The sequence below is a fragment of the Myxocyprinus asiaticus genome, chromosome 44, assembly GCF_019703515.2.
Source record: "Myxocyprinus asiaticus isolate MX2 ecotype Aquarium Trade chromosome 44, UBuf_Myxa_2, whole genome shotgun sequence".
Taxonomy (NCBI): Eukaryota; Metazoa; Chordata; class Actinopteri; order Cypriniformes; family Catostomidae; genus Myxocyprinus; species Myxocyprinus asiaticus.
In genome coordinates, this window is record NC_059387.1 from 2,876,124 (window position 1) to 2,894,422 (window position 18,299).

General features: G+C 41.0%; 1 protein-coding gene across 1 annotated transcript in view; it reads right to left on the minus strand.

The window, feature by feature from the left end:
• LOC127434232 (myosin-IIIa-like) overlaps nt 1-18,299 on the minus strand; it is a 160,368-nt gene that overhangs the window by 82,331 nt on the left and 59,738 nt on the right. The window contains exons 7-9 of the mRNA XM_051686810.1: nt 17,898-18,043; nt 2,081-2,146; nt 1,603-1,758 (exon numbers count right to left, since the gene is read on the minus strand). Of these exons, the coding sequence (XP_051542770.1) occupies nt 1,603-1,758; nt 2,081-2,146; nt 17,898-18,043 (368 nt within the window). The remainder of the gene's footprint in view (nt 1-1,602; nt 1,759-2,080; nt 2,147-17,897; nt 18,044-18,299) is intronic.

Here is an 18,299-nt window from a genome sequence, read left to right on the forward strand (position 1 = left end):
GCAGAGTATGTGAAGGGAAGTCTCGGCCTATCTAGCGGGCCAAGCTATAGTTATTGGTACTGGAGTTTGCATTGATCCTTTATTTTTACCAACATTTTTATCTTTATTTCAAAATTATAATTTAAATCAAGGTGCTCTTAGTAATTTTTTCATGTTTCCTAAATGGTGGTCCAAGTGGTCTTGGACTTTATACGCCACATCACAAAGAGGCAAAAGTTCTTGGTTAACAATGCTGTTGTAGAAATACCCTGGATGAGTATTTGTCATCCATAATTAATTTATTCTGCAATCAAAATATTTAGATGATAGCATTTTACACGTACAGAATTTGTCAAAAGTACTGTTTATTTAATTGGGGGTAAAACTGTTTTTAAGTGGGGGAAAAAATACTTAGAGCACCGCTATAAAGAGTAGCAAATAAAGTTAAAGTCAACATGAAATCAAAATTGACCCTGTTTAGTTTCTTAATAAACGTTCCTGGTCTTGTTGTGAATGCTTCTTCAGTGCACATAATTTTAAAGAACAAAATTGTTAGTCTTCATAATATTTCATCAACATATAATAACTTGCTCCACCTCTGAAAGGACTTGCTCTTTCTACTGACATCACCAATCCCTTACTTTTTCAACACCTCCCCTTCAACCGCCTGCCATACAAAGCGCAACAGTGCCCGCCCACTTTTTCAACCATCTTGGTTCCAGAAGTAATTTTTCCATTCATTTTTTACTAGGGACATCATAAATCCTCCATAAAAGAGCCATGACTTAAACCAACCAGCTACGATAGGAATCACAATATTACAAACTTTGATTTGAAGCAAAACAATATTTGAAAATTGGATGAAATTACAAACAAAGTTATTGAGGGAAATAACTACACTCCCATGAAGCATTGCGAATGATGTAATTGAATTAAAAATGACGAAAAAAATATGAAAGTATTGATTTAAATTACAAAATAGTTGTTGTATTATTTAGATTTATGCAAATATGTAAGTATTTTGAGAGTGTAGGGAGACCGACTTGATTGCATCATTAACCGTGCATCATTGGGGAGTGGGCGGTCACTGCAGAGCTCTTTTGGCGCACCTTGTTGGCAGCGATTTTCTGATTGGTGGATCTTTCTCTTTAGGACCATGGGTAGTGTAGTTCATCAGCAGAAATGCAGCTATTAAACATGCTTTTTTTTGCTAATTAAGTTGAAATAATGCTGACTGATGGCTTCAACAGAAGCATATACCATTGATTAACAACCTCGGAGCTCACGGTAGGTCTGTTATTAAAGGTTTGCAAGTTATTATTAAAATATTTTCACCCTATGGAAAAAATGAATAGGATTTTTCTTTCGGAACATGACTGTTGCACTCTAGAGATCACTTTCACCATGCCATCAATTCCTGATGGATAAAATCAAGCCCCAACATTCTTTAAAATGTCAGATTAAAAAAGTCAAATGGGTTGCAAAAAGCAATTCTTGATGACTTTAAGTCACAGTCCAAATCAATACTTGAGACACCTTTCAGGATTGTTGGCCAGTAAAATAAATGTTATGACTCACATAACCACTAGAGAGCTGATTATATTCCTCCCTGACTCTACGTACCTTGTTTTCTCGATAATGCCCATTTGCTGGTTGAGGTCGATCAATTCCATGAGCTGCTTCTGCAGCGTCTTTTCTCGCCCCACAATCTGTTTGATGAAGACATGCTGAAGAAGGTCAAACACATTGGGCCTGAGCTCAAAATCCTTTATCAGACACCTGGAGGAGACCATCGGAAATGGGAGAACTTGTGCTTAAATGTCTAAAGATGTTACATTAAATGGAAATTGATAAGGATTAAACTCATGAAAAAAACGAGATAAAGGTTGTGGAGTTAATTCAATTACAAACGATGTTCCAGCACAACAGCAGGAAGCCAATTACAGTATGACGAGACATACGCTCATGCACAGCTCTTTATGAGATAAATTAACCTATATTCACACATCAGTGTAGAAGAAAAGGTTAAAAACGTCTACTTTGTATTAGCCAGGGATGCTCACACACAAATACAAACACACATTTAACCTGATTTACTCACTTGCATATAAAATCATTGAATTTGTTTGTCCAGAGCTCTGGTTGGTGTAGAGTAGGTGGAGGGTTTCTGTTTGGGGAAAAAAGAGATAAACAGACAGAGATTTGTGTTTTAGATGAGAAATGAGGAGACAACTGCTTACAGCAAATTGATCCCATTAATTTCAAAGGGAAGATAAATTCCTCACTTGATAAGATTATTAAATTACTGCCAAAACTGATTCTTGTTTAAATGAATAATTTCAACTGGTCTTCATGAGCCTCAACACAAATAGAAATTAAGTAGATAAATGTTAGGGAAAATTGGGACTAGTTGCCACATGGGGCAAGTTGTCACAATGTCTATATCCAAGTAACAATAAGGTTTTGAGTCAAAAGTTAAATTGCATTAGAGTGGGTTTCTTTTGCAATGGTTTTATCTTTGTTGGTTTCAAACACCTAGTTCAAAACAATGAAATACAATTAAACCAAATATGCATACATTTAGGCAAGAGTCAAATATAATGAAGGCAGCTTTTAAACAAAAAAAATCAGAAACATTTATATACAATAATACATAAAAATACATAATAAGGGTATTTTTCATGTCAGGTTGGTGTATGTTGTGATATGTGTTTTAAATGTTGCAATTTTTTACAATTCATTAATTGCAACTTCTGTTTTCCAAAAAGTAGTTTGATCTTTTTGTAAGTTACTTCTGTAATTTCTGTAATTGCTGTTTCATGAATTGTTTTGTGCATCATAATTATTTTAAAATTTACAATTTGTTGAAAAGCTTATAAAATATTTTAAATACAAATATTATATACACAGTACAAAAACTTTAAATGGCTGTTCTACTTTTAGATAGTATCTCATATTTCAAAACGGTGTCAGTATCAGTTTCAATAAACAGCAGGTTCCCACTGTGACAATTTATCCCATATAGTGTGACAACAACATGCCCTGCTGTAGGTTAAACTGAAATGTATAATTTTCTGTGGTCAATAACAATATCCAATAGCTTTTTGTAGCCAAGACCTTAATTCATGTTTATAAAGAAATTGACCTTGCCTTATATTAGGATATTTGTGTGTGTGTGTTATCCTCAAAATTAAAATATAATTATCATTATATTGACATAGTAATTTTTTATATCATTATGTTTTTGTAATAGCATTTTAATGAAGGTAGATTTAAACCAAAAGACTATTTTTCATAAATAATTATACATAATAATACATAAAAATGCATGTGGCAGCGGGGGCGGGGTCAAGCGTCCATCCGGAGAGAGAGAAAGCGGTAAGGGTGCTTGCACGTGAGCAAGATTATGTTTAAAACCTGTCTCTAATTCCAGTGAGCATGGGGAGAGCAGCATATAAGCAGCCATAACACCAGCAGAGGAGAGAGAGAGTCTGGCACAAGGAAGGCCACGGTGCTTCTGAAGCTGTTGCATTTAATCTATTGTGTTTGTGAAGCTGATGTGTTTAAGTGACTACGTGCCTGTGAAGCTGATGAGTTTGTGAAGCTGTAAAGCACTGAAGTGGCTGATTAAAAGTCTTGCCTGAGCCTGGAAAACCCACTTCCCTGTGTTCTCCTTCCCTTCCACTGTGGAGTTCTTTACACTGGTGCCGAAACCTGGGATCGAAGTGGAGGAAGTATGCCCCATGGAGTCCCCCCAGTTGGCAGAGATCCTCAAATCCCTCGCTGGCCTACACCAGTCCCACCAACAATCCCTGCTTGAGCTCTGGCAAGATCAAGATCGGCGGTTCTTTGAGATCCTTCGGGCTCAAGCAGAGGACCGGCATGCGATCCGGAGCGTTTTCAGCCAGGAGAGAGCTCTGGCCGCGGACAACCACAGCCCCATGCCCCTGCCCGCACTCTCAAAGATGGGGGTAGAAGACAACCCAGAAGCATTCCTCGATCTCTTTGAGTGAACCGCTGAGATCTGGGGCTGGCCGCGTGATCAATGGGCCTCCCGTTGTTGTCCGGGGAAGCCCAGCTTGCAGCACAACAACTGCGAGTGGCAAACCTCCTGGCTTATGAAGACCTGAAGAAGACCATCCTGCAGCGGGTTGGCCGCAGTCCGGAGCAGCATCTCCAGCTCTTCCGGTCGATGAAGTTGGAGATGACCGGCCACCCGTTTGCCTTCACCCAATGGCTCCGAGATGCCTGCCGGAGATGGCTGCTGGCGGGGGATCGCGACGTCGAGGGAGCAATCGATCAGGTGGTACAGGAGTAACTCGCCCATTGGATAACGCAAGGAATGGCAGAATGGATCCAGTGTCACCGCCCGGTGTCACTGGAGGAGGCTGTTCGATTGCCGGAGGACCATATGGCGGTGTACCAGAGGGCAGAAGAGCCCTCCCACACTCTCTCCCCCTCCCCTATGTTTTCCCCAATCTCTTCCCCCTTCCCTCTTCTCTCTCACTCTGCTCTCTCCCCAGAGCCCGTTCCTGCCCCGGGGAGGCGAGGAGTCCTGCCACCGAAGCCAGTTCCCCATGCGCGGGGGTCGGTACCCCCAACATCTATGGTGCCCCGCCTCTCTCCCCCTCAGGTGGAGGTGCCCACCGACACAGGTGCGGGCGTAGCAACTGGGTCAGCCTGCTGGAGTTGTGGAGATCCGGGACACTTCCGGGATCAGTGCCCTGTGATGGAGCTGGGGACGGTGGTCCAGATCCCCGACACTCCGCAGGCTGCCCCCGACCGGGCCGGAGCGTACCGGATACCGGTAAGTGTCAAGGGTGGTACTCACCAAGCATTGGTGGACACGGGTTATAATCAAAACACTATCCATCAATGCTTGGTTCAACACGAGGCTTTAGGCACAGCTAAAACGGTGAGGGTGAAGTGTGTGCATGGGGATATTCACAACTACCCTGTGGTGACCCTCGTGATTAAATTTCGGGGAACAAAAAATAGAGTGGAGGCCGTGGTTAGTTCTCGCCTCAACCATCCGCTGATTTTGGGGACTAATTGGCCTGAATTTAGAAATGTATTAAGGGGAATAAGCACGGAGGGGTCCTGCACTAAAGCAATGAGATGTGAAATGTGCGATGCTCTGGCAGGGGAGGCGGAGCCAGGGCCATCTGCTCTACGTCAGGATGACGAAAGGAGGGGAGAGGCTACAGCCCTTCCCATCCTCAGGGGTTGTCCCGAAGGGGATTTCCCTTTGGAGCAGTCACGAGATGAAACCCTCAAGCACACCTTTGACCAAGTGAGAGTGATCGATGGTCAACAACTCCAGCCGAATGTCGCACTTTCATATCCCTATTTTGCAATTATAAACGAGTGGTTGTATAGAGTGACGCAGGACGCTCAATTAAAGAAAGATACAACCCAGCTCTTTAAACCGTGGAGCCGCCAGGAAATGGTGTTCCAGGTGGCTCATTATAATCCCAAGGTGGGTCATCTAGGGGAAAGAAAGCACTAAACCGTATAATAGCCCATTTTTATTGCCTGGACATTGGCGGCGATGTCCACAGGTGGTGTGCGGATTGCTGTGAATGTCAGCTGGTGAATCCGCCGGCCACCCCAAAAGCGCCATTGTGCCTCCTTTCGTTGATCGAGGTCCTCTTAGAGAGAATTGGCATGGACCTTGTCAGACCATTAGAACAGTCATCATGTGGACATCGCTTTGTATTGGTCCTAGTGGACTATGCAGTGCGATATCCAGAAGCAGTGCCCCTGCTCAACATCTCAGCATGTAGTGTTGCGGAGGCACTCTTCAGAATCATCTCCCGGGTGGGGATTCCGAAAGAAATCCTCACCGATCAGGGCACAACCTTTATGTCACGGACACTACGTGAGCTTTACGAATTATTGGGCATTAAATCAATCCGCACCAGCGTCCACAAACAGACGGCCTGGTGGAGCGATTTAATAAAACCCTTAAAAATATGATTTGTAAGTTCGTGCATGAGGATGTTAGAAATTGGGACAAATGGCTCGATCCTCTGTTATTCGCAGTGCGAGAGGTCCCACAAGCCTCCACAGGGTTTTCCCCATTCGAGCTGCTGTATGGGCGACAGCCGCGCGGCGTGCTTGATGTCATACACAAAGCTTAGGAGGAGGGACTTTCAAACAGTAAGAATGAAATTCAGTACGTTCTTGATCTTAGAGCAAAACTCCACACCTTGGGGCAACTAACACAGGGGAGTTTGCTCCAAGCTCATGAACGCCAGAGCTGACTGTATAACAAGGGAACTCGGCTAAGGGAATTTGCACCGGGAGATAAAATACTCGTATTACTCCCCACATTGAGCTCCAAATTACTCGCCAAGTGGCAAGGACCATTTGAGGTCACACGAGTGAGGGATCTCGATTATGTGCTTAAGCGAACCGATAGAGGGGGTGCACGTCAAATATATCACCTCAACCTCCTAAAATCGTGGAGAGAGGCGGTCCCTGTGACATTGGCTATGGTAGTGCCGGAGAGGGCGGAGCTCCGGCTGGAGGTGAAAACAAAACTTGCGGAGACCACCTCTCACCGTATCAACTCGCAGAGTTTGCCAAATTGCAACAGGAGTTTGCAGACGTGTTTTCCCCTCTACTGGGTCGTATGAGCCTCATCCAGCACCACATCGAGACCGAGCCGGGGGTGTTGGTACATAGCCGTCCCTATCGATTGCCCGAGCACAAAAAAGAAATTGTCTGGGAAGACTGGGATGCAATGCTCGATATGGGGGTAATAGAGGAATCCCACAGAAATTGGTCCAGCCCGGTTTTTCTAGTTCCTAAGAGTGACGGGTCTGTACGGTTCTGTGTGGATTATAGAAAAGTCAACGCGGTGTATAAATTTTACGCATACCCAATGCCACATGAGTTGCTCGATCGGTTGGGCAATGCTAGATTTTATTCGACACAGGATTTGACAAAGGGTTATTGGCAGATCCCCATGACAACAATTTCCTGTGAAAAAAACAGCCTTCTCCATACCGTTTGGATTACACCAATTTGTGACGCTTCCGTTCGGTTTGTTTGGAGCCCCGGCTACGTTTCAGGGTCTCATAGACCGAATCCTCAGACCGCATTCGGCTTACGCCGCTGCCTACTTAGATGACATCATCATTTACAGCAATGATTGGCAGCGGCACATGCAGCATCTGAGGGTGGTTCTGAGATCGCTGAGATGAGTGGGACTCACAGCAAACCCCAAGAAGTGCACGATTGGGCAGGTGGAGGCATTTGGGCCACGGGCAGGTGCATCCCCAAATTGACAAGACTGCGTGATTGCGATCTGCCCGAGGCCCAAGACCAAAAAAGGGGTGAGACAGTTCCTGGGGCTGGCTGGCTATTATAGGAGATTCGTGCCTAATTATTCGGATGTCACCAGCCTGCTGACTGATCTCACTAAAAAGGGAGCTCCAGACCCGGTCCAGTGGACGGAGCAGTCAACAGCATAAACTGGTTAATGCCACACTTTGTCTTGCAGAAGGATGCTTCAGACAGAGGGCTGGGGGCCGTACTCTCGCAGATGGTGGAGGGGGAGGAGCGCCTGGTGCTGTACATTAGCTGCAAGCTCTCGCTGAGGGAGACTAAGTACAGCACCGTGGAAAAGGAGTGTCTCACCATCAAGTGGGTGGTCCTCATTCTCTGGTACTACCTGTTGGGGCGGGCCTTCACCCTCTGCTCAGATCACACCCCACTGCAATGGCTCCACCGCATGAAAGATACCAACGCACGGATCACCCGTTGGTATCTGGCTCTTCAGCCATTTTAGTTGAAGGTGGTCCACAGACCGGGAGAGCAGATGGCTGCCGCCGACTTCCTTTCCAGAAATGGGGGGGGGGGGGGGGTGTTAGACAGGCCGGATATCTCCCCGGCCTGAGTCGGGCGGTGGGGATATGTGGCAGCAGGGGAATGGTCAAGTGTCCGTCCGGAGAGAGAGAAAGCGGTAAGGGCGCTTGCACCTGAGCTAGATTATGTTTAACACCTGTCTCTAATTCCAGTGAACATGGGGAGAGCAGCATATAAGCAGCCACGAGGAGAGAGAGAGTCTGGAACAAGGAAGGCCACGGTGCTTCTGAAGATGTTGCGTTTAATCTATTGTGTTTGTGAAACTGATGTGTTTAAGTAACTACATGCCTGTGAAGCGGATGTGTTTAAGTGACTACGTGCCTGTGAGGCTGATGAATTTGCGAAGTTGTACAGCACTGAAGTGGCTGATTAAAATTCTTACCTGAGGCTGGAAAACCCACTTCCCTTTGACCTCCTTCCCTTCCGCTGTGAAGTTCTTTACAATGCATAATAGAGGTTTTGTTTTATTTTTATTTCTGTCTGGGGCAAGTTGTCAGATGTGTTTTAAATGTTGTATTTCATAATTGCAATTTCTGTTGGCAAAAACAGTAGTTTTTCCATATGTTTCTGCTTCATAAATTGTTTTGTTTCATAATTGTTTTACTGTTTTAATTTAGTTGAAAAGCCTATAATATGTTATATTATTTGTCTAGATTATTATATAGCCTATATTAATATTAGCATATTATTAATACAAATATGTTATATAAAATATTTGAAATATTAAGATGGCTAATTTTACTTATGATTAGTCAAGTTAATGCCTTAAATGGTATTTATTGCCGTAAAGTCATTTTAACAGTTTAAGTAAAAATTGACACAGGTAGATTTTTGTCTGTTACTCTGATTTTGTGTTGCATGTAAACACCTATATCTGCATTTTTTACCAGCTTTTCCAATGTGCACAAGTGTTGTGCTCATGACTGTTTACTGACATCAAAAGCAAAAAAATAACTTTATTTAAAATGTCATGTAAACGCTGTTTTCTTGTGTTGTTGGATTTTTTGAATAAGATGACTTTTGGTAGTGCATGTAAACCACCACTGTCTCTGGTATTTTGACAACTTACCCCATATTTTATGACAACATGCCCTGCTATAGGTTAAATTGAACTGTATATTTTTCCCAGGTCAATTACTGTGGAAAAATTCACTAGCATTTCTGTATGCGTCTATACAGAAATAAACTTTCACAAATAAACATACCTGAGAAATATACAAAGTGTGACAACTAGCCCCGTTCTCAAAGTGTGACAACTAGCCCTGGTTTCTGCTATAATAATGGACAAGGACATTTTTTTAATGATAGTGAAGAAACCCAAGTGAAACTGGATTTTATTTTTGTTGTAAATTTGTTCTCTCAAGAAAAGCTGCGTCCATAAAGACTGTCAGAAAGCTTTTCCCTGTACATGTGGATAAGTAAGCAGACAGACACTTAATGGTGTCACAACAGACCTGACAAGGGTTCTCCACTGTGGAACAATAGAGCTAATTAGCCCTCATTTGGTGTCCTGGCAGAGGGGGCTATTAGCAGGGGGAGTGCAGGGTTGAGTAGGTGTACTCCAGCCTAACGGTATTCTGCACCACTATCGCTCTCTGCGCTGCTGACAGCGATTAATTACCCTAAAGGGATGGGGGTGGGGGGTGGGGGGTGCATATATCTCTGCTTATCACACGCTGCACCTCACACAAACAGTGGATGTTAGGCACTTAAATGGAAATGGCTGGAAACACTCAGACTATTAAAATGCAGCCTTATCAGAAGGATGAACACAGCAGCGCAAAAATAAAAAATTACAGCTGAAAACAAGGCAAGGGATCTGTGATTTAAAGCACAATCGTTGGAATACAGCATTGAAAAACACAATAAAGAAGTATTACCATGGGCTTGGATGTGTTTTGCTCTAGTAGCTCATACAGTATGTCACCAATAAAACCATAAAAAGTCATTAAAATAACAGCATTTTTATATTTTCTGAAGAAAATATGAGTAGTTCTTGCCTTGTAAAACTCATATAATGCTAGGATGTTGTGGGTGGTTGCCAGGGCATTGCTATGTAGTTGCTAATGTAAAAGGTTTTTATCGCATTGCTGTGGGGTTCTGGATGGTTGCTAAGTGGTTTCTTATTGGTCCAAGTCAAAAGTATGCAATAAGTTTTGAGTTCCCTTACAATAGTTTTCCTTCCGCAAAAGTTTGCATTCCCTGACAATAAGTGTTGCCTTCGACTTCCTCTCTGGGGGGCCTAATTATTTTAAGGCATGATTTTTAATATTGTGATTTATTATAATTGCACAATGAGGGCTTTAACAGCATGAAGCAGCTTTGAAACGATGTGTTGCGAAAAGCGCTAAACAAATAAATATGACTTGACTTGACAATGTAACCATTTTTTTGTAAGAACCATGGTTTTAAAAACCAGGGACCGCAATCCTATTGCGAGGGAACACAAAACCTTTTGTGAGGTAATTGCAAAACTATTTCATACTGCAAAATAATAATAATAATAATAATAATTTCCTTACATTAGTACTTTCTTTATACTGTTGTCTTGTTTTCTTGTAAAAACATCTAAACACTAGGAGAGAAATCTAACAAAATTTTGTAAAGTTTATGCTTATAACAAAAATAACTATTCTTCAATGGGGTAAGGAAAGCGAAATTTTTGGCAAATAGATGTTTTGTTTTTGTTTTTTTTTTTTGTTTTTTTTGTTTTTTGTTTTTTTTTTTTTTAAACATAAACCCCACCAAATTTTACTGGAAAATAAGACAACAATACTCTTGTATTTTTTTTTTTTTTTTTTTTCAGTGCAGAAAATAAATTTCCAATCTTCTAAAAGGCTGTGTAATAAATGTTTCTATATGTTGAAAAAATGCTAAAAGTTGGGAAAGATTTAAAATAAAGTATTTATTGAGTCTGTTAATGTGAAACACCATTGTACTATTGCTGTTCAATCAAATGTCTCCATCAGTGACATCATCAGATTATGTTTAAGGTCTTTCACTGCACTTGTTTATTTCAGTTTCTCCTTGGCTCTTGGCTCCTATCCTCAGGCTCAATGTGTATATTCTTGTCTTACCTGTGGTTTGCTGTGCCAGTGCTAGGAGGGATGAACACAGACATGCTCGCCCACAGCCTGAGGCTTTCGTCTGCTCTAATCTGGGTCATACATGTGTAACACTGGAGCTCCTGCAGTCAGCATGTGCCTGGTGCTGATCACTGGACACAAACCAACTCTCCAACCCCCTAATGCCACCATATAACAACAAACCTCCTCTTGTTCTACACAACACACAATCAATCCACAGAAGAGACATCTCACTAATGACAATTCTGTAATAAAATGGGAATCTAAGGTAGCATATATACTACACTGGGTGTGGAATGTAAAAAAAACAAAATTTAAATAAAAAAAAAATAAAATAAAACATGTTACCAAAAATGTCCTGTTTAGCAACAAAAACAGACCAATTTTGGAAGACATTTCTAATTTGATCTAAATACATTTTTTTTTACAAAATATAGTTTTCCATTGACTTAAAGAGTAAATGGGTGAATATCACAAATATATGTCCAAAACTGAAAGAAAAAAATATGAAATTATATAAATTATATAAATAAATGAAGCCTCCTTTTAGGAGCATTAAGCCTTTCCATGACAGTTAAGCACATTTTCCCCCAAAATTCTCATTATTGTAATGTGCCTGGACGCTTTACTTTTGAGTGTTTTTGGCAACCTGGTCTCATAGAATCATGTTACTATACGTACATTTTTGCAAAATGATTTTTAAGTTGTTCGTTTCACTACAGTTTCCTGGTGAGATGAACACTAGAGGCGCTACAACAACAATGTGCTTTCACTTTCTCACAAATCACAAGTAAAACACCAGATTATCAGTTCATAAACACTTACTTTAATTAATTAATTTTATTTATTTATCACACATTATACATTTGCACATATACAGTGAAATTCTTTTTTTCACATATTCCAGCTAAGCTAGGGTCAGAGTGCAGGGTCAGCCATGATACAGCACCCCTGGAGCAGATGGGGTCAAGGGCCTTGCTCAAGGGCCCAACAGTGGTATCTTGGCAGTGCTGGGGCTTGAACCCCCAACCTTCTGATCAGTAACTCAAAGCCTTAACTGCTGAGCCACCACTGCCCCACCACTTTATTCCTCACACAATGCTATCTTATGACATCTGAACACTTATATAACATTATAACATTTGCATTACAAAACCAACTACATTTACAAGCTTGTTCAATTTCAATCAAATTGTGCTCAACTGATCGAGCATTGCACTTGTGATGTAAAGGACCAGGACACGAGTCCTGAAGAGCACACGACTCAACACATGAGCTGAAAGTGTCATAGAAGCACCACAAAATGACGTAGTTACTTCAGTGATTGTGTTTTTTCATCTCAGTATCATTTTAGGGTAGGCAGGTCCTTTTGTTGATTTAAAACTCGATAGAGCATAGACCTTATTCAAGCTAGCGCCATCTTTGATTTTTAATGGGAATGACAACGAGGCTGTGAGGGATATTCTTACAATCTCTTCAATGGGCTGTACTGCAGTTTAAAGTGTTTTTGGATCGTTTCGCGGACAAAACATTGATAAAATATCTGTCCGAGAACATTCTGTATACAAAGAACTCTAGACAACATGAGTTGTGGAAAATCAGATGTGATCTATGAGCTTTATACAGCTTTATACAGTTCGTGCCATTGAAGAGATTGTAAGTCAATCCCTCACAGCATTGTTGTCAATCCCATTAAAAATGAAAGATGGTGCTAGCGTGAATAAGCTCTGACTATTAATCTTAAAAACCTCATCTGTTTGGGAGAACATTTAACTCGCTTTTAACGCCACACAGTGGATTTTTCACCACAGAACTGCCGCGATACCACATAATATCATATTGCAAAAAATGGCACCATAGTCAAATAATTTTTATGAGATCAAGCTGTTTTTTGTAATCGTTATTATTCTAAATTCTCATTATATTCTTATTACTGTAATACATTATCGCAGTAAAAAAAAATACTGCAACTTAAATCAGCTTTAAGTAAAAACGTGCTTTTTTCTAATAAGAAAGAGAGAGAGAGAGAGAGAGAGAGAGAGAGAGAGCATGAGACAGACTCAACAAAGCAAGCCTGCAGTGTGTGTATGCACATTCAAACACATTACCACACCACTCCTGACATCTCACACCCCCAATGACTGCACAACACAAATGCTATGACAGCACAACACTCGTGTGTGTGTGTTTGTGTGTGTGTGTGTGCGTGTGTCTTTGTGTGTGAGGTGCATTAGAACATACAGCTAAAACTGCTACACAATCATGATGACGACAGGTTGACTGTCCAAGGCTCAACGCTAAGAATTTTTTCTTCTGGCCCGGTTGGGCCAGTGCTACAGATTTTTACTGGCCCTGCCAAAATTTTCACTGGCCCCAACACAAAAATGACAAATAGCTGTTTTTTTTTTTTTTTGGGGGGGGGGGGGGGGGGGGATTTTTCCCCTTTTTCTCCCAATTTGGAATGCCCAATTCCCAATGTGCTTTTTAAGTCCTTGTGGTCACATAGTGATTTGCCTCAGTCTGGGTGGCGGAGGACAAATCCCAGTTGCCTCCGCATCTGAGACCAACAACCCATGCATCTTGTCACATGGCTTGTTGAGCATGTTGCCATGGAGACATGGCACATGTGAAGGCTTCATGCCATTCACCATGGCAACCATGCTCAGCTCACCACATGCCCCACTGAGAACAAACCGCATTATAGTGACCACGAAGAGGTTACCCCATGTGACTCTACCCTCCCTAGCAACCGGGCCAATTTGGTTGCTTAGGAGACCTGGCTGGAGTCACTCAGCACACCCTGGGATTTGAACTAGCCAGTTAGTGAACTCCAGGGGTGGTAGCCAGTGTCTTTACCACTGAGCTACCCAAGCCCCCTAAATAGCTCTTTTTACCATCATGGCTTTAAAAAAATATGTCCAAAGATAAATATTTTTTACATATCTTATGTTCCGAATACAATGTCCCCAAGGGGCCTGGGTAGCTCAGTGAGTAAAGACGCTGACTACCACACCTGGAGTTGCGAGTTCAAATCCAGGGCGTGCTGAGTGACTCCAGCCAGGTCTCCTAAGCAACCAAATTGGCCTGGTTGCTAGGGAGGAGAGAGTCACATGGGGTAACCTCTTTGTGGTCACTATAATGTGTGGTTCTCACTCTCTGTGGGGCACATGGTGAGTTGTGCATGGATGCTGTGGAGAACAGCATGGGCCTCCACACGCTACATCTCCGCAGTAACACACTCAACATGCCACATGATAAGATGCACGGATTGACAGTCTCAGATGCAGAGGCAATTGTGATTCGTCCTCTGCCACCCAGATCAAGGTGACTCACTATGCCACCATGAGGACTTAGAGCACATTGGGAATTGGGCATTCCAAAAAGGGGAGAAAAAATAAAAAATACAATGTCCCCCAAAATTGAATCACATTTATAATTTGCAATATATGATTTATGCCTTATGTAATCCCATATATGCACTTTACAGATTATAAATTCATAAATACATCATATTAACCTCAGCCATCCTGCCATTTACACGTGTTTTTAAGCCAAGAGTTCTGTGGAGGAGATGATGGGTTTTCAGTCACCCGTTTAGTCATGCTGTCATGCAACTTTTGCCCATGTGTAGTGTTTTCACAAGAAGGATCAAAGATTATTCACTGAGTTAAAGATTTGATTATTGGCTGAGAGAACAGACTTGCTACTAAATCGGTTGTGATGTGTAATATACAGTAGGTAGATATCAGGCCTAATCTGTGAATTAACAATGTGTAACATGAAATCAGACAACCCAAACAAAAACAACACTAACTGATATACAAAGAACAAAAACAAAAATACCTGTATGGTCCAGAAATTAGACATGTAACAGGTGTTTTATGAGGATGCTATGAAGTAGACTGTTTTAAATATTCATCTTCAACCTGCAGCTGAACCGCTCTGATAATAATAACCTAATAGCCATAGTGATCTTGCTTCTTTTCATATCAAACGCCATTATCATGTCAAATTAATGTTTACGTTTTGAAACATTACATAATTAAATGTATACTTACATTTTGGATATTGAGCAGCTGGTGATTTCCAGACACGTGTAAAACTGGGGTTTAACAAAGTTTATTGTCTCATTCGGCGCTTCATCTCTAAAGGCGAATTAATGAGAGAAAATGTGTTTGTTTTTTTTACAGTGGGAATAAAACTAGCGCTCTGTCCCTTTACGGGAGCACATGCATGTTAAATAGTCTACGCTGCATGGAGAGAGATGATGATGAGACATATGCACAGAGAGACATGGATTTTCAGTCCTATGGAAAGAAACTGTTGAATTCTTGTGTTCCAATGTGTAGATTACTAATTTTCACCAACATGTAAAAAAGAAAAATGTGGGATTTCATGCACTGTGAACATGGAATGTGCGGGGATACTTAAAATGTTGCATAAGACGTGCAATCCCGCTACGAAATTCATTAAGTGGGTTTTTTTTCCTGCTATTTTCTACACATTGGTAATAGCTGCTGCTAAGACACTTGGAAAAGAGCAAGGACAGTGCTAAGAGAGTGCACTCAGTGTCTGCACAATCTTGTGCGTGCACACAACTGTGCCTTGCCGCATCCAGTATATTATGCACTTGCGCATCTTTGCGAGATAAATATACTCGTGCTCGCTCCTCGGTTAGAAGACGTAATTCGCTCCGTGTAATTTTTGTGCTCTCTTGCTTGCTGTTTTCTTGCACTAATGTTATAAATGCAGCACTGGCCCGATTGGGCAAGCGACAGTTCTAGCAACTGGCCCGAATGTTTCTCACACTGGCCCCGGGCCATTGGGCAGTTCTTATTGTTGAGCCCTGCTGTCCTCTTTCTTCTGTCAATCAACCTTTCATATAGAGGAGACTGGGGCGTATTGTAACATGGGGTGAGTTGTAACACCACCAGTTTAACCAATTAGAAATGAGCTACAGGGGTGACATCATACATGCCCTGCTATAATTCCCATGCTGGTTTATGCTGGTTTGGTGCTGGTCTAGCTGGTGGACCAGCACAGCCATTCTTTTCACCAGCAAACCTAGCTGGTGAAGCTGGTTGACCAGCATGGTCTTTCTTATGAAGCTGTTTAAGCTGGTTTAAAAGCCTGGTAGGGACACCAGCACACCAACATTACATGCTGGGGACCAGCACACAAAACACAACATAAACTCATGACCAGCAATACTGGAGTTTTCACCAGGGTGACCACCACCCATGAGGTGACAGTAGAAGTTGCAAGTGTCCGTGTCAAAAAATATTAAGGATTTACAGGACAAAATGTAAAAATAAATAAATAAATATGGATAGTTACTATTTTAAAAATCTGGTTTATAATTTGATTTGTGATCATATTAATGGATGCTAAATGACAGAACTCAATATTCAGAATCAGCAGGTTCTTTTCTTATCTAATTTGATATACCATTCGCAACAGGGTTCATTTATTTTATTTGTTACAAAATAAACAAATAAATAAAACTACAAATACCATGGCTGACTAAATGTTTGTACTTTCTAATGTTAAGTGTAATAGACCCATAAAGACGGCACATAATGGGAGAGTGTATAGGCTAACATCTCCCACAATAGAGCGAAAGAGTGCCCACCCACTTTTTCAGCCATTTTGGTTCCGGAAGTATTTTCCCATTCATTTCACATTGAAAAAACTATTTTAAAATCGCACACAAGGACAAAGGTACAAGACTGTGTACTTAACGTCTTTCATGAGGGAATGAACTACAATCCCATGAAGCATTGCAAATGACGTAATCGAAATAAATACAATGGAAAAATATAAAACTATTGATTTAAAGTTGTTGATTGTAATGATAGAAACACCAAGCTTAAAGTATATTGCAAAATATTCAGATATACAAAATAGAAGTAATTTGAGAGTGTAAAGAGTCTTTAGAACTCTTTTGGCATGGTTTGTTGGTTGCGATTCTCTGATTGGTGTATTTCGGTTTCATGAACTGTTGTCACCCTTAAAAGAGGGTCACAATTGCAGAAAGGTTAAGAACCACTGCTCTAAGTTGTAGCAGACATATATGGGAAAAATACACTAAAGTTTGAGACACATAGTACTAAAACAACACTCCCCGGACTCCCTACTTGAAGATCAGCATTACAAAAAAAAAAAATAATAATAATAATAATCTGGTAAAAAATACTAGTCATTAATTTCTAAAATTGTAATCAGTTACAATTACTTCATGTAAAAGGGATTATATTACTAAAAACATCGCTTTTAAGTTACTTTCGAAAACACTTTTTTACAGAAAAGTCTTAGCTTTTGTGATCACTGGATTTTAAAATAATGTTCATATTTCCTAACTGTTCATTGTTGCACACAAATCACACTCAGCAGCACACATTTCTTTCTCACAATGACTCGTTAGTGACTCTTAAGCTCTTACAAATACACAAACAGACGTATATTTGAACAGAAATTAAATGATAAATATTCTACATTCATATTTATTTATTATGCATATAATAAATATGTGTAACCCAAGTAATGTACTTAAAAGTAATTAACTCAATTGAAAATCCTTTACTGTGATTTAAAATGCTTTTTGATTTGAGTAATTAGATTGTAGTAATTCATTACTTCATTACACCCAACACTGCTGAAGAAACTGATGCAATAAATCTGCACTAAACTTGTAAAAGACCTAAGAATGAGAGCATACTGGCTTTTGACAGCTCCAAGGCCCAAATATACTGCAGTGTCATTCATCTTTATGCTAAAATCACAAATTATTCCACGTTGACGTTTAACGCAAACATGCCACTGACACTGTATTCCAGGTAGGAGACCGTGACAAAAACATAACAATCAGATATCTGCTTGTGTCTTACTATGTTCAATAAACATTCAGTTTTTTGTGTTCTGTAAGTCATAATTGTAAAATATAAATGGATGTATCACCTTGGAATTTTGAAGAGAGCTCTCATTGGATGAAGGTCAGCGAGGGGTGGGTCTCCATCACCCAGCTCTATTGCTGTGATACCCAGAGACCAGACATCACATCGCTCGTCATACGTGGAGTCCAGCTGCTGTTCACATGCGATCACCTGGTCAAACGCAATCGTTACTAAACCTGGGCAAGCATTTAGGGTATACATTTACAAAGAATGAAAAGCACATGCTGAAAGTGGTGTGTGTTGCTTGCGCAGGAATTATGAAAGTCAGGCAACACACAAACATGTCCACAAAATCTGTTCCCAAAACAATTTGCACAGCACAGTTCCCAAACTTGTGGATCAGTTCTGAGTGCTAGTTACTCTACTGGGACTGTACAGCATCACTCTCCTAACTCTGATCGGGACC